Here is a 17,455-nt window from a genome sequence, read left to right as displayed (position 1 = left end):
AAGGATCTCGCCGATCCACGCGCTCCTAGGCCTCCGCTCGCGCCGAGTACGCGTTAACGAGCTTTCGACAGGTATCGATTCCACGCGGTTTTTCCACCGCTATTATCCAAGATCGGCTTTTCCGATTATCGCCGGATGACTGACGGCCGCAGTGACACAGTGCCCGTGCAAATTGTTCGTCGCGATCGACACGCAGTTTCGACGTTCGGCGCTCAGGCGTCGACCGTTCTCGCAGAAACGGGCTGTCAGTTAACATTTTCACTGTATACCAACCGGTCGCTCCATTTTACGCGCGAAGCGACACGCACGAACCAACAACGATAGTTTTGTAATAAAAGGTAGAGGATTTGGTCTTGTCTCTCGGGTCAACGGCATGCAGTGAATGTAAAATTAACGTTCTCGCCGAATGATCGCAGGATCGATGGCAATCCGGGCGCAATCTTCAACCCTTTTGTTGCGAACGAGCTGCTGGTCAGGCAACCTGACTTGGACAACGTCAAAACAAACGCGACAAGCGACAAACTGGCGCCAAGTCGCTCGTCGGGTGCCAAAGAAACCGCTATCGAGCTTGAAATTTCTGTACGTTGGAGCATCGTCTTCGCATCTGGCGCGCGAGCTTAAACACACCTAAACGCGCTTCTCCTTTGGGTTCGACGCTAAAGGAAACGATTTACGACGAGGGCACCGGGCCTACGACCGTAACATCTTTTTATACTGCACTCGGTATTGTCTCCAAAACTAATGAATATTGTATTTGTAAAGACTCTTCTATAGGTTAGTAAGGGTTCAAATAGATTTCTCAAGTATGCTTCGTACAAAATCATGAATAGACTTAGAATTATTAAGTCAGTCGGTAGAAGAATTTTAGCGGAGTTAATTGTTCTGTCCAAAATTTTGATTGCACAGATTATTCGGCAGATTTAGTTGAACACTCCAAAAAGGAAAGTCACATACTTTTCGTTATTCTTTGCTTATTTCGTCAGCAGAATATGCTGAGAGAGAATATGTTCTTTCGCAGGTACCCTACTACCTTTAGATTTAACTATAGAGTTATTTTAATATAACATTGTAACATTCGTAAGTTAATATATACTAAAGGGTAGTTCCCGTTTATTTAAACAGATCGATAAGGAAAATGAATGTATAAAAATAACATTATCGATTACCAGAAAACGAGTATATCGGTGCACGATAGCAAACGGGTTCGCGACTAAATATAATCGAGCGTTCTTGTTCTCATCACGTAACGTTCTCTTCTTTTGTATGATTTCAGAGAACCAATGAGTCCGCGCTGTCCCTCGAGAGATTCTCGGGAATCGTCCGGACCGGCGACTGGTAGTCCACCGCCGCCCGCAACGAGGAGCAGCGCGAGTCCTGTGAGCCCGAGCGGCATCGTGCCCCTTCCGCTCGGCGGTCATCCTCTTTTACCGCCTCATTCCGCGGCGATGATGGCGGCGTATCTGCAACAGACCCACCAGAGGTTGCTGCTCGGCCACTCGCCTCTATCCCGGGGCTCGGTGTCGCCGTTGGTCTCCTCTTCGTGTTCGCCGCCAGCCGCTACGCCTGGCCTGCTGGTTTCACCGAGCAGCGTGGGCGAGGTATCTCCGTCAGCGACACCTTTGCCCGCGGTCCTCGATTTCAGCACGAGAAAGGCTTCGTCGATCGAGGACGACGAAGACGAGCAAATACTCAACCTGAGCAAACCACCGACCCCGTCTTCTTCGACGGAAACGAACAACGGGCCGCTGGACCTGTCGGTGCCGAGCAGAAAGCGGCCGGGCCCGGAAGACTCCCCGCCGCCTCCTGTGCGGAAATCCTCCAGGTTAGCAGGGACCGCGGCGACTGCGACGGCCCACCAGGATCCCGCGCAGGCTGTGACGGCCGTCGGTTTCGGCAGACCGCCCGTCGTGTCGCCGTGGACGTCGCCCGTGGTAGCCTCGCACTTTCCCTATTTCGCCGCCGCGGTCGCGGCAGCGGCCACTAGTCAGCAGCAGCTCTCACCGAAGAGCACCGCCGGCGTGATGGATCACCATCAGCTCTGGAACGGCAAGATGAAGCCGCCGTCCGCGCTGGAGAAATCGTACCAACCGAGCGAGGCGACCAAGGCATTGGAGAAGATGAGCGAATTGAGCAAACTAGGCGGAGAGGACCTGTTCAGATCGTCGTCGGGCGCGACGGCCGGTGGACCTGGCGGAGTCGTGGCCGCCGCTAGCAACGCGACCGGTTCGACGTCGACCGGCAGCCGACACAACGCCTGGCAGTCGCACTGGCAAAACAAGGGAGCCGATCAGGCGAAAGACGTGCTCAAGTGCGTATGGTGCAAGCAGAGTTTTCCGACGCTGGCGGCGTTGACGACGCACATGAGGGAGGCGAAACACTGCGGCGTCAACATGCCAGTACCGCCTGCTGGTTCCGCGCTCCATCCTCAGCAGACGAACGTTCCGACCATTCCGACGGCCCAGCAGTCCCATCAACCTCAGACGACATCGTCGGGTAACAGCGGGTCCAGCGGCGGCGGCGGCGGTGGCGGCGGTTCCGCGACTCCTAGTAGCAAGCAAAGTCCATCCGAACTGAATTTGCTGATCAAGGAGACGATGCCCCTGCCGCGGAAGTTAGTGCGCGGGCAGGACGTGTGGCTGGGCAAAGGGGCCGAACAAACCAGGCAGATTCTCAAGTGCATGTGGTGCGGACAGAGCTTTCGCTCCTTGGCCGAGATGACTTCGCACATGCAGCAAACGCAACATTACACCAACATCATCTCGCAGGAGCAGATCATCTCTTGGAAGTCCTCGGACGAGAGCAAGGGCGGCGGCGGTGGGAGCGGCGGTAGCGGTGCAGGGGCTGTGACTGGAGCCGGTGGGGGGAGTGGAACGACGGTCCCCGGCGGGGGTGGCACCACGGGTCCCCACGGCGGGAACACCGCGGGTCCGGGTTCCGGGACGACCAGTAGCCACGTGAGCGCGGTGCTGACCTGCAAGGTTTGCGACCAGGCGTTCAGCTCGTTGAAGGAGCTCAGCAACCACATGGTGAAGAACTCGCATTACAAAGAGCACATAATGCGTTCGATCACCGAGAGCGGCGGACGGCGTCGACAAACGCGAGAGAAACGTAAGAAGTCGCTGCCGGTGAGAAAGCTGCTGGAGTTGGAGCGGGCGCAGAACGAGTTCAAAAACGGCGACGCCGCGGCGGGTCTGAGCCACAGCCTCGGGAAACACGCCGGTAGGATAACCTGCGAGAAATGCGGCGAAAAGATCGAGACAACCATCTTCGTAGATCATATACGTCAGTGTATCGGCGCGGGGACGGTGAGCGCGAATCAACGGAACTTTCTGAAGAACGCGCTGATGTCGAACCATTTGCCCGCGACGTTACCGCCGTCCGAAAGCGGTCGTAAAAGTGTAAACGAGGACAGTTCGCCAGTGTCGTCTAGGCATCATCGGTCGCCGTCTTCGGCCAGCGACGCGACCACTCCAGGCAAGGACACTCCGACACCGACCACCAACGAAACCACTGGTAGTTCTTCGCCTTCCGTTCTAAACGCCATCGAGAAACTGATCGAGAAGAGCTTCGACTCCCGCGTCAGGCACGGCACGCCAGGCTTGCATCACGCTCAACCCGGCGCACCGATGGGAACGAGCATCTTGAAACGATTAGGTATCGACGAGAGCGTCGACTACACGAAACCGTTGGTGGATCCTCAAACGATGAACCTCCTGCGATCGTATCAGCAGCAGCAGCACCACCAACAGCAACACTACACTGCGAGCACGGCAGTGCGCCGGGAACGCAGCGGAAGCGAGTCCAGTTCCGTATCGGAACGGGGCAGCGGCGGTAGAACCGATTCCATGACACCCGAAAGGCGTCTGGAACTGTCCTCGGTCGGGCATTCGGAGAGGCATTCCCATCACCATCGCGCCACGCCCGACAAGCAACAACCACCGCAAGGTTTGACGTCGGGACGCCACCACCCGACCGCGGAAGAATCCGGCGACGAGGAGTCGATCGCGTCCGCAACGGCTGCCGCCGCGTCAGCGACGGCGGCAGCGGGGGGATCAACGTCGGTTGTTGTAAAAAAGGAGCCCAGGGACGAGGAGAGCGAGGAACGAGGCGCCAACGACGAGGAACAGCCACCGCAGTCGCAGTCTCAGTCGAACCGAGACGTGTTTGTGAAGAAGGAGATCATGGAGGACTGTAGAGAGGAGGACGATCAGGGATCGTTCAACCATCGGCGGAGCAGTTTGCACGAAGGTTCGGAAGAGGGCCGGGAGGTTATGTCGCCGCGCGTGAATCCACCGACTCCTAGGTCGACCGGGCAAATGGAACAGTTAGCACGCAGTCCGTGTAGAAACAGCACGAGCAGTCCGACGAGCAGCGACCGATCGGTGACCCCGCGCGGAACGCCGGACACTAAGGGATCGAGCAGTCTAGGCGCGCTATCTTCCATGTTCGACAGTTTATCGGGCGGCGGTAGCGGCGGGGGCGGTGGCGGTGGAGGTGGAGGCGGCACGGGCAGCGCGGTCGATTCGCAGGGGCGCAAGACCAGTAGTCATCCGCTGGCCGCGTTGCAAAAGCTCTGCGACAAGACGGAGACGCGAGGTCCGAGCGGCAGCGCTGCCAGGTCCGGCGGTGGTCCCGGGTCGACGTCGAGCCACGGTGCGGCCACCGCAAGCGGGGTTGGCTCGGGTGGTGGGCCTGGATCCGGAACTACCCCAGGCGCGATTCTGGCGTTCAGCTGGGCCTGCAACGACGCCGTCGTCACCGCGGATTCGATCATGAAATGCGCCTTCTGCGACACGCCGTTCATTTCGAAGGGTGCGTACAGGCACCACCTGTCGAAAATGCACTTCGTCAAAGACGGCGTGATCCCGGACCCCTTGACCATCGGCCGATCGGCTGCGGCCGCCGCTGCTGCTGCGGCTGCTGCGGCCGCGGTCTCTCAAAACACCACCGCGGGACCGCCGACCGGTCACAGTTCTTCCTCGCCCCCAACGTCCCAGCGCAACAAGTCGCCGCCGCTTCCGCAGGCGAACGGCAGCCCGTCTCAGTCAGCGGCCTCTCCCCTCGAGGAGAGCCCGCACTCGAAATTTCTCAAGTATACGGAGCTGGCCAAACAATTGTCCAGCAAATACGTATAGTCCGAGCCCCGTAAGTAGCGGTGCCACTTGTACATAAGTGTATCTATACTGTAACGACTGTAAAACTAGCGACCACCGGTTCGAGAAAACCTTTCGACCTTCGAACCTCCGCCTCGACTGTCTATCTGTTCGTTCGCGAATTTTCGTTATCCGGGCAAAGCTTCCGCGTCGTGGCCGCGTCTCACCCGTCTTCTTCCTATATCGACACTCTTCGTCTCTCTCCTAGCCGATCCTTGTCCTCGCGCCTTCGAATCTTAGAATCTCATTTCGCTTCGTCATCGCTCGGTTCTTATCCTCAGGCCGCCGCACACCATGATAACGGAACTTGTCGCTGGATAGTCGAGCAACGCGGGCGTAGAAAGATAGCCGATACATCCGACGAGGAGGTGGATGTCGAACGTGCGTTAATTAAATTGTGATGCCACCATATCTCGCGGCACTGCTGAGTCAAGGGGCTCGGCGCGCGGCCAAGTTTGTGATTTTATAAATATTTAAGGACATTTACGACCGGCGATGAGAGGCGTTATGAACGAGAGAGAGAGAGTACGGGAGAGACTGATGAGAATGCAATTTGGGGTTAGGGTGGGGGTAGAGGGTATGAGAAGAAGGGAGAGAAAAAAAAACAGAATAATTGGAAGTTTTCTTACGCGAAAGAGAGGAAAGCTTACTCTATCACGGCTGTCGTAAGGTCGGATCATCATGTATACCTCTAGAACGTAAGAGCGTAGTTGATTAGCGCATAGGTTAGGCTAGGGTCTGCCCCTGTATAGGAATCTCTTTGTTGATACTTATTGCTACGAAACCGGTGAGATCGTTCGAGGTCAAACCTCCTCGAAAGTCTACGATTACCGAACGAATGGGTTAACGAGCGTTAAAGAATCAGGCGTAGAAAACGCGGAGAAGCAATTACGAGATACGGTGCAATAGCGAGGCTCGCGGTTGCTCGAAACGCGCGCGGGACGAGTACGAGAGAGAGAGAGAGAGAGAGAGAGAGAGAGAGAGAGAGAGAGAGTGCGCTCGCTACGCGGCGACGTCCTCGATAAAAAAAAAAATATCGTTTTCCTTCACTCGTAGCGTGCGAGTAGACCATTGTAAATTTTCTTTGTTCAAAATACTATTTATTGCGCCGTGCGAGCAAACGCGACATTTTAAGTGTAAAAATAACTATCATTATTATCGCTCGAATTATCGCGAGTACCGTGTATATTGATTACAATTACGATTATTCTATATTATAAAAGAGAGCAGACGAAAAAGTGCGAGCGACAAATTTTTGGAATGGCGGCGCGTGTCGGAAAACCGATCGTGTTCCAGCGTGCGAGCGTGCGTGTCGGAGCCCCGAACAATCATCGGACCGAATAATCTTGTATCTGCGTGCGTGCGTACGTCCGTCCGTCCGTCCGTGTGTGTACGTGTGTGCGTCGTTTGACTGAGTGCGCGTGTGCGAGTGCATGGGACGATCGAAAGTATGATTAAGAGTTGTTGTCGAGCGATAGCGTAGAAGAGACACGACGCAGGAACGAGAATGAAGGGAAAAAGATGCGCATGGAGCGAATGCACGGGGCGAGGATCTGTTGCACGAGGGAATGGATCGGAAGTGCGAGAGCGCGAACAGAAAGCGTCGGGAGTCGAGCGAGAGGAAATAGGTCGAAGGGACGATGACTGCGCGCGTTCGAGGACGAGGAACCCCTGAAATCTGGAGCGGAACACACTTGTATACGTATTTCTTGTAAACTCTAATTCTTCCATCGCGGACTTTAAAAGTATTTATCGATATAACGATAATATTAATATTATTATTGTAATTATATACGATTGCTGAGAGTGGGGCGAAGGCGGGACACACGAGGTCCACGTGGACGCGAAGAACGACATTACGCGCACAAGATAAACGCGGCATGTGTACACACTCGCGGAAACGAGAGAAAACGAAAAAAAAAAAAATAAATAAAGATACGAAAACGTGGATGGCCAACCGTGCGAAAAATACGCTCGAAAAGTACCTACCTACTTACAAATGCGCAACCACAAAGATATGCATCATGTATACGCGACTCTTGAAACCATTTTACCAGATTTGTCATTATTTAATTATTTCGGTTGTATTTTAAAATGCAATTAAAGCTCAAATAAATATATATGTTATAAAGTATAACAGTGTGCGTTCGTTCACTTTACCCGAACTAAAGTACCGGTCGATCGTACGTCAAGAAAAGGGGTGACGTTGTTAACTCGATAGGGCTCGGTATCGGTTCGAATATACGTACGTGACGGTATCGTGGTCACTGGCTCGCGTAGAATATCGTCGAAGAATAGTCAGGACTAGCGGATAAACTAGATAAACCGGGAACTGCATTACGCGAGATACGATCTCCACCAAGGCCGTCTCCCGTCTCCCATCTTCTGTCCCTTGTTCCCGATCCTCTATTTGCGCCTCTACACTATCTTGGTTACCAGCGATTCTGCGATCATTCCGTCTCGGTCACAAAATTTCCAATTTCGCGAATCGAATTTTTTCTTCCCTTTCGCTTCGTTTGCCGTAAATAATTAAGTATTAATAACAACTTCGAGTCGTCGGATTCTGTTCGTAAACCAGGAAGTCGTAACGAAATCCATCTATGGATGAACGAGTACGCGAGTCAACGATCCAACGAATAGATCGCTAATCTGAACAAACTGAAGGTAATGATTTTTTACTTTTTCAAGAGAGAATTTTCATTTCTTTATTTTACTTGACCTGAGGGATAGATGTATGAATATATTTATTTTTTTCACGCCTCTTTTAACGATTTTTAAAACTGTAATTCTACAAATGATAAACGTTGCTAGGGGGAATTAATGAGAGGATTGTCCATGGCACAGGTACGTACTCAAAGACATAATTTTTGTTTGCTATGGATTAAGTTGTAAAACAGTATTAGTTGTTGAACTTTGTCCCTGTTAGGTATGTGTCAAGATATAATAGTAAATGTGTCAACAGTAACAAGCTGAAGAATCGATCTGTGCTTTTGTGCACTCAGGACGATTTTAAGAACACAATAGCAACGTTGAATACAATAGATGAAACTTAGATAAGAGTTTTGCATTACAAATTTGCGAGTATCGTGAAAGAAACGATTTCCTAATTTTCTGCGTAATCAAATCCGTATTATTCAACTGCCACGTTAACGTTACACAAATGTTTCCAACCATTTGCTGGTCACCTTCAGGCGTGCATAATATAAGCAATGTACAAATTGAAGTAAAAAGCTTTATAAATTGTTGTAATCATACAGGCAAGACTGCATTACCACGACAGGTCGAAAAGGCAACAGGAGCAAAGCAACGTTGGATACCGGAAAACGGACGCTGGAGGATGGACGTATCCAAGGGAGGAGGAGAAACGCGCGACAGATGGGACAGGAAGAGCAAAGAAGCGGGATGACGAAGAGGAGCGAAAGGAAAGGAGGAAGGAAAGAAGACTTACGAACCTCACCTACCTATTGCCCGGGGCTGGTAATGAATTCGTCTAATGGGTCGTAAAGAATGCGATCTTATGGAGCGGAGAGGATAAAATAAAGCATCGGCGAGAAGGCTACCGATTCTCGAATGGTCCTGAAAGTAACCCTCGCTTTAAAGAAACGAGCCCTTGTCTTCTTCTCTCCTCGTCTATCCCTCCTTTTTTTTCGCGTTCTCCATTGGCCCGTGGCTTACCCTCTGTCCGTCGCTTTTCTCTTTTCCCTCTTGTACTCGTTTCCTCGTCCGTTGACTCGCGCACAGTGTGAAAACGCTTTCGTCCGCGTGGATTCACGACAACGCGATGCCGAGCAAAAAACGTTCGACGCTCGAAATAAACGGGTTCAGGTCCCCGTAAACTTATCGCGATCTCAGGACTCGCGGGCGTCGAAAGTCGTTCGAGCGTGGCTCGTTGTTTGAACACGGGTCAGGGATAATTTCTAGATGAGAACCGCTGTGGACCAAGTCGTGAGCTTTGACGACACCGACGGACTTTCGAAATCCGTGATACTTCGGGGATCCCACCCACCCTTCGACGAACTCGACCCCGTGTAAATCCTCCTGGTCGTCCCGTTCCTTTCGTCCGCGGCTCGAATTCCTCTTGCTTCTTTTTTTACAAATGGCTTCCCCTCTAGTTGACCGCTTTTCGTAGCTCTCTCTCTCTCTCTCTCTCTCTCTCTCTCTCTCTCTCTCTCTCTCTCTCTCTCTCTCTTCCTTCGGCAAATTCGAGTTCGCGTAAGCATTCCGGCGTTTTCCGTTCTTTATCTGCGCCGAGGCAAGATATAAAGACTTTTAGCCACTATCTACGCCAACGACGGGATCGCTTCCTTTTACCCTCGCGCTCGTTCCTTCCAGCGACTGTGTACCTCTACTACCACTGATCTCTTTATGTCCTCGATACCTTCGCCAGCGAGCATTCCCGCTGGACTCGAACAGCGGTATCCTTCTGGGGTCTCCACTTTAGCAATTTTTTCTATAGTTCGCTATTCGAGCACTCGCGTCGACCTATCTTTCGAAAACGAGAGCTAACGCAACGGAGTAGACATTTGTACCGGGCCCAGTCCCACTCAATAGCAAATCTGTTTTATTCCTTCTATGCAATAATTGTGGTGGGGCTAGCTGTTGTAGGAAGAAGCGGGGGAGCGTTTTGTCGTGCGTCTGCTAGTGGACTCCATCGATAAAGCAACCCTAGCAGGACATTCAATGGTCGGTTGAAGAGTGTACACAGTAATGATACTTAAAACGAACCCCAGACGTGATCCGTAATTTGAACATTTCTGCCCCTCCCAACCGGGGGAATCCCCCTTGGAGCCAGTGAAGCGTGAAAGACGACATTTAAAAAACGATACAAGCAAAAACCACTGTACAAAAGATGAGCATGCCAACCCCGGGACGATGTTCATTTTAAGAATCATTATAGAAATGGGTGGTCGGTCGAGTACTTGCGAGTGAGGTGCAGGTTGAATGTATTTTCTTGTTAGCGCGCGCGGGAGGCACGACACGTAATAATAATCCGGATGAAGCTATTGAAAAAATTACAAACGATGTGGATCGTATCGTGGAATAGGCCTAGAATAGACCGTGTAATCAATTGTATTAAAACACGACGCGTGAAATGACCGTGTAGTCCTGTTCTTAAACAGTCTCGTTCTGTCTTGGCGGCGTTGAAATTCGCGCGAGAATGCGCCCGGATACGGGAGAATCAAGTGGCTTCCAAAAAGTTGAAGGAAGCCGCTCCAGGAGCTGGCACGGTTGGTAGGCGAGAATTTTAATTTCGTTACTACGCGAGTCCGACCAGTGGATGATGAAGATGTCAGTTGGCCGAGAATGCGTGGGAGAGCCAGCTGGATACGCCGCGCCTGGCCGGTGGGTGGGTTCGCACTCTCCTCGCGCGTTCCGTGCGCCGACTTTCTGTCCTCCTTTCTCCAACCCCCTGGCACGTTTCTCGTCCTCTTTCCGCGGATTTCCCTCGTCGCTATGCCGGCTCGCCTCTCGTCCCGCTGGACGCCATCGTCCCTTTCCATCCTCGCCGTTTCAACCTTTTTTCTCCGTCCCGCTCGTCTCGTTCCAATTTAGTTTCGTAAGATACGCGCGATCTGTACGTTTACTTTACGGCGGTCGCGCGTGCATACTAAGAGACCACCGCAAAAAAAGGAAAAGAAAAAGAAAAGGAAGTTCCCGCTTAAGGGTGAGGGTAAGGCGCGCCTGATCAGGTAAGCTACTATCCGGGTAAGACGCGACTGCCTCGTTACATTTGTTCTTCACTTTACAACGAGGCCCGTGCACCGTGAACAACAGGCTTAAGTCTGCGTCGGAATAATAAAAATTCTGTGTGCGCGCTCTGCGAAATCTCGCGCGCCATTTGCATTGCAAATTAGAACTTCGCGATACCTTACGTCTTGTCATACGAAGAGCAATCGCCGTCAGACGGGGAAACGGTGGGTCACGTGGGTTAGACGGACAGTCGAAGGAAAAGAAGGGTATCGAAGCGTGTTATTTCCGATTTACGGAGTCTACAACTTATATTTATAGTACATTACTGGGTACGTAACTTCAATTAATTATATCTTTAGTTTCATTGAGTATCGATGTCTAACTTGAAATTAATCAGCCCGAAGCACTGTATTTATTATTGGTTGGCTTTGGACTGTAGATATTGGTAAAAGATATCGGATTTCTGGTGTTCTAACGAATGTTGCTCTATTAAGCAATATTTGGAATATTTTATTTCAGCTGTTTCCATACTCTCTGCGTGTGGTTCTTCCATCCTAACTATAAATTCGGATGATTTTAGAACAGAACTCACTAAACCACGTCGGATTTCCACGTAAGTTTGACCGTAAACAAATATTCCTGACGTCACATTAAGCAGCGGTCATATTTGTAACATCAAATCTACTTCAGCGGGAATTCAAATTCCTGCAGTCTTAATTAATGCTCGTACAAATGTTATTCTATTTCATTTTATCTATTTACTAAACCAAGTAGTGGAGGATGGCCTTTCGAAAAAGAGTTACAAATGGGTTTGTAAAATTCTCGGCATCGTCTGTGGACGCCATGGATAAACGTACGTAGATATTCTTTTACGTCTTCGGTTCGTTGGTACTAGCATCTGCGTCGATATTTAGGTTATCTCGGGTTGTAAAAATTTCGCTATCAAACGGCGCCGTGTCTTTGATTTCTTGTCGCGTCCGCTTCGGGCGCGCTTCTGCGAAAATTGTCGCGACAGCACGAGTCACCTCAGGTGGGTGGTGTGTGGAAGGCGAGCGGTGGAGGGGACGGTGATAGACGAAAAGAAAAACGAGGACGGAGCAAAGATGTTTCTCGGCGGAACAAACAGCGCGAAGCGGAGTGGCGAAGCATACTTGGGCTGCAGGTAGCGCTGATACGGATGTGGGTGCGGGCTCTAGCCGTGAGACGAGTGTGCGACCGCGGGAAGAAGAGAAGAGGTGGGGCAAGAATCTGTCAGAGCAGGCACACTCGGGCACAGATTTACAAGGCTGCCGCTGTTTTACGACCTCACAAAGTGCCGCTCGTTCGCTCGTTCGCTCTCTCTCTCTCTCTTTTTCTCTGCACTTACGCGTCTGTATGGCCACTCGTCAAGGGCACGTACGATTCGAGAGGGGCGCACGCAAGTCGTCTTCTATGCACCTACGCGTTCAAATGTTTCGTTCTAAGCGACCCATCAGCGCCCCAAGCTTTGCTAAAACGGTCGTACACCGGAGGATTCAGTCGATTCGACTACTGTTCGGTAGCCTAGTTCCTGGATGAAAGAATTCCCGGACCAGGAAGAAAAAACGAGAGAAAACGTCTTTACTCGCAGTGGTACAGTTGTCCCTTGCTAATGTTCGCTGAGCTTTTTCCAATTTAAATTATACCAAGCACGGTCATATTTGTTCTCACGGGTAATAATTGGAAAAGGAATGCAAAATAAAATATATACTTTTTAATGTAATGTAAATAAGGAGAGCAATACCAATAAAAGTAAGGAAAAAGTTGTATTATATGTAAATATAAAAAAATGACTATACTTTAAAGATACATAACATTATATTTGATACTAATAATCTATTAGAACTTTGAAAGAAACTCGTAAGAACGGGAAACGTAGGAAATGAAATGAACAAATTCACATAATAATGTAGACAACAGAATGCAGTAGAATCTCGCAGGGTTGTTGAACTTGAAGAATAAAGTAGGAAATATGCATAAAGATGTTGCATACGCTAAAAAGATGCGAAGCAATTAAAAATGGATGCATTAAGAGGCATAACATTATTGGCAAATCAGCCTTCCTATTTTAAACTTGAGCTACAAAACGAAAATGATGTAATTTGTAAAAAAAACTACATACTTTAACATACCATTTCACTCACTTTCGTTTCCAATGCGATTGAGCCGATCAGAGATAACAGTCATCGATTCCCGTAACAGTACTTCCCTCGATAACGTTCGCGTCGCGGAACCGAGCCAGCGAACATTACCGAGGGATTACCGTACTTGAAATAACACTCTTCTTCTCCTATTCTTATAAACGAAATTGTCTAAACCAATAGTAAATAAAAATAATAATGAGAAATTTTTTAACACGTACTATTTCATTTTCTACGGAAATCCACGCTCTTGAACGTTCGGAGTTTCATGACGATTCGCACGAACGAACGTGAACTTTGCTCGCACGCAGTTGTCTTTGTCGCGACACAGAGTCGGCTTTGTGGATTCGTTATCGAGGAGAGAAGACGGCGGTCTCTGTCAAGCCCGCAGGTGTCGGGTTTGTGTTTTATTGCGCCGTAATCGAGCCGGCAAAGACGCCGGAAGTGGCCGCAGATAATCGACGCGGCAGGAAGCAGTCGCGAAATGTGCTCGAACGTTCAAAACGGGGTGGTATCGTGGGAATAATCTTTCAGCGGTTTTCGTCGAAATCGACCGTCCATATCGAGTTACAGGGCAATGAATTGCTCGATAAAATTCGTTTCTGCGCGCATGCAATAAGATCCGGGGCAAACGCTTAATTGAAAAACTAGTTGATCCATCGTTCGAGTATCAAGCTGCTATTTTCATCGTTTATTTTTCGAGATAACTTTATTTCGTGTGTTAATATAATGTATAGAATGGGTACACAACCGCGTATTTACGAATCCGCGTAACTCGAGAACTCGCTGAATCCACGATGTTTTATGCATCTACATAGTGTATATCTAAATTTCTACGCCTCGCCGTGTATAAATTAGGGAGGTCTATGCACAGAACTTGTCACAACTGTAATCCAACCTTGGCTTCTCACGGCATCTTCTCTTTAGAACAACATCCTGTTGTCTCGACCATGATGCTTGTGTACAAAATCTGAAATACCTTATCGATCGTTCAAAAACGTTTCTACAAGAATCAAACTAAACAACAATAAATCTTTCGATTTAAAATTCTGAAGTTATTATTATATACCCCTTGTCCCGGCACGATCTTGTTAACCAGTACCCGATAAGTTCACTAATTTCCAGTTCGTCGTAACTATTAATCGACATAACGATTCCTCGAAACTGTTTCGAGAACCGGAATCGATACATTATCGCCTTTCAGCCCCTTCCTCTTCCTCCCCCCGATGGGAATTCGCCGAGGACGATAAAAACTATAAACTAGACGCAAAAGCGAACGACGAGTGTCGAAAGACGGGATTGCTAGGCGGAGGGTGGCTGGACGACGCGACGAAGGGAGCGGGGGTGAAGTGAAATTGGCGTACGGGGAACGAGGGGCAGAGAGGCGAGAGGAAAAAGAGAAAAGATTAGACTACTATTTTGCAGTTTCTTATAAATATTCATTTCTCCTTCTCGATGAATCGGGGGACTGGAAGGCTTTCGCTCCGGGCGGTAAGTCGCGTTAAGAGCGCTAACGAGCGATCCCTCCAACTAGAAGGGAGTTTCCCCTTGGTTTCCTACTTCTCCCCGTCGCCCCGCCCGAGCAACGGTGAGGACTTCTCTCTCCCCGTTTCTTTGCTCGGGGCAATTCCACGAGGCAACCGCGCGGCGCGCTGAGTTGTGCGAATTTGTTTAATTAGAAGTTAGGCTGGCGATACATTAGCAATGTAAATACCCCTCTCGCCTTCTTCTGCTTTCACCGTGCTCCTCCTCTTTCTCTACTCTTTCTTGGTCTTCTTGTTGTTCCCGGGGCTGTCGGATCCTCCCGTATCGATACCGCGAAGCCTAACCTTGCCGGCAGTCGAAGGCACTTCCAGGCGTACCTTCCGCTGCCGGAAACGCGACGGATCGCGAACAACCATTTCTTTGTCGAGTTTTTTTTTTTGCCAGGTTAGAGATTAGGTTGTATCAAATTAGCATCGACGGATGAGACGCTTCGAACGAGTACGTAAATGTTACGAAAGATATTGAAGAAGCAGAGAAATTTCAAAATCCACTAAATCTGAATTTATTCGATATTATTTTGAAGCGATGAAATGATATCGATATTAATTGGTGCATCCGGCTTATATGCACTGAGCCATGAACATGCGTCCAAGTTATTAAACAAAAAGGTAAATTAACAAAATATTAACTGTAGTTATCGTAAACATGTACAGAATATAATTATTATTGTCATTATCACTTAAACAGAAATGGTACATTAATATCAAGTTACGTTCGTATTTATTTTCGCGTCCAAAATATACACCACTTATTTCTAAATTAATTTTATTATGTTATATAAGTAAATATGCCTGAAACTAAGAAAATTTTAAATAATATTACGTCCGGTATGTATGTAATGTGGCGTAGTACAATATTTTATTTTGGAATTTACCGTGTTAAAAGATTGTCTCGAGTAAAAATTGCGCAGCAGCGAAAGGTAAACCTATCTTCGGGCCAAAAAAATTAATCTTCTGAAGTACACTGATTTTAAGGGCGAATCGTACAATACGGAGGTTGAGAACCGCGTTATTGCTTTGACGAAAGAAAAACAGCGTCGCTTCAGACGAACGTCATCTAATTATGTTTTACGCCGGATAGTGTAATAACTTCCAAGTCTGCAGTCGTTCTCTTTTTTGCCATATAAGCTTGTGCACGCGAGCATACGATTTTCTTCGACTATCGCGGAGGTGGGGACAGCATTGTACCGCGCGGAATATGGTTTCGAGTCGAAACCTTTCTAGGCGGATTCTTTATTGTTAAGGTCCGTTTTTACATAACATAAGGTCAGGACTCTTAACATTGTGATGTTGAACGTCGCGTTTGTCACCGTGAAAACCTAAACGTCACGTTGTTGCGATATTTTATCCCCTGAATGACAGTTAGTGCGTAACGTAGACCCGACCAACTGTCTTGTATAGCCTTAAAATATAAATTGTTACCTATACTTTTTACCGAATATTATTATAGCTGCCATCGAGACATGTTCAAATCTTTGTCCTTTGTATAAACCATTTACGAGATATGAATTCTCAACGTTGACATGCCGCCGGCACCAGCATTATCAGATACACGGTAATGCGGCCGAGTATTTGGACATTTACTAACCTAAGGACTTTAGAAACACTGTCATATACACGCAATCGGCTCTTTTTAGTACCACCGTGATGTACAAAGTCGGGAGCAACCGTCTCGTATTGTACATATATCGGGTAATGCTAAACGCTGGCGGCATGTCAACTTTGAGGGTTGAAATGTCTCGACGTGACGCAAGAATATGTAGCGAATAAATCCTAATTTTAATTTTGACGATCAAATTCTTAGGGCTGTCGAAGGTGATCGCAAGGTCAAATAAATATCAACGTAATCTGTGAGCGTGAATACAAAGTTGCTTTTATCGAATGACTGTGAATTAGGCTGACTATACGATCGAGAACAAGTAGTATAACATCTGTGAGTGAAAGTGAAAGTGTAGAAAAAGGAATATGGCGGCGTGTATGTTCACGCAGGGTTAGTTGCAATAAAGATGGCCGCGAGCGAAAAGTTTTTTTAAAGAGTTCCACAGAGTATCATATCGATACTATTTTTTCTATCAAGCTTAGGTATAATTAAAAGGGTGTATTTATTAGTTCTCTTGATACGGTCTCTCGTAGAAACTATGGCACCGATCGTGCGCCTAACAATAGGGGTTAACCAACGAGAATCGGTCAAAAGATCGTATCGCGCGAACGATAAATTACACCGTGCGGTGCCGAGAAGTCCAGAAGCGATTAGAAATTCGAAATTTGAGATCTCTGTTTGAAATCGAGGTCTCAAGTATGTATATACAACTATCGGCTTATGCAAAATGCACGTGCAAGTAGTGTCTTGAAAATGTTTTGACGTCAGGTACTATATAATGCGATAAAAAGTATAGGGCCCCGTTGAAAGAACTATACGCGAATTTTGCGGGGCATTTCAGAGTGGTCTCAAGATCAAGTACATATTACCATAATACCGTACCTTATAAGTGCTTTCTACAACATTTTTTTTTATAAAAGTTTATCGAAAGTTCGCACTTGTCAAGATATCTAACCGCTTTGAGATAAACCAAATACAGTGTAGATATATCGCCGCGACGTCGTTCAGACGCGACACATCGAAAAGGCGTCCGTGACCCTACGTTATCGGGCGCGCGGAGCATTAAAGATCGTTAATATTTTGGACGTTCGGCGTAGCGGCTTGGCGACTACCCAAATGTCCTTGCGCAGCCTCGACCGATCGGGTGTCGGCGGATTAGGAGGATGGCACGATCGTTCGTGCGTCGACTGTCAATGTCTCCTTTTTCCGTCGATCAAAGGAGGACGAGGAACACGGTGAAACGGGAGGACGCAAGAAAGATAGAGACCCCGTTGCGGAGAGGAAGAATCGTGACGGTAGAAAGCACGA

The 17,455-nt window shown here is 48.6% G+C and overlaps 1 protein-coding gene across 5 annotated transcripts in view; it reads left to right on the top strand.

The window, feature by feature from the left end:
- Nucleotides 1–7,277, top strand: part of Tio (zinc finger domain-containing protein tiptop) — a 144,625-nt gene extending 137,348 nt beyond the window's left edge. For 4 of the 5 annotated variants that reach the window (XM_076774904.1, XM_076774906.1, XM_076774907.1 and 1 more), the window contains one exon: nucleotides 1,274–7,277. In XM_076774904.1, coding sequence (XP_076631019.1) covers nucleotides 1,274–5,135 — 3,862 coding nt within the window. In that variant the 3' untranslated portion in view covers nucleotides 5,136–7,277. Of the gene's footprint in view, nucleotides 1–299; nucleotides 724–1,273 lie in introns of those variants that run through there. The other variant, XM_076774908.1, reaches the window with a different exon arrangement.
- Nucleotides 7,278–17,455: the final 10,178 nt, after the last annotated feature.

Source organism: Colletes latitarsis, chromosome 10 (genome assembly GCF_051014445.1).
Source record: "Colletes latitarsis isolate SP2378_abdomen chromosome 10, iyColLati1, whole genome shotgun sequence".
Taxonomy (NCBI): Eukaryota; Metazoa; Arthropoda; class Insecta; order Hymenoptera; family Colletidae; genus Colletes; species Colletes latitarsis.
The sequence above is the reverse complement of the archived record's forward strand: the minus strand, read 5'-3'. Positions and strand labels throughout refer to the sequence as shown.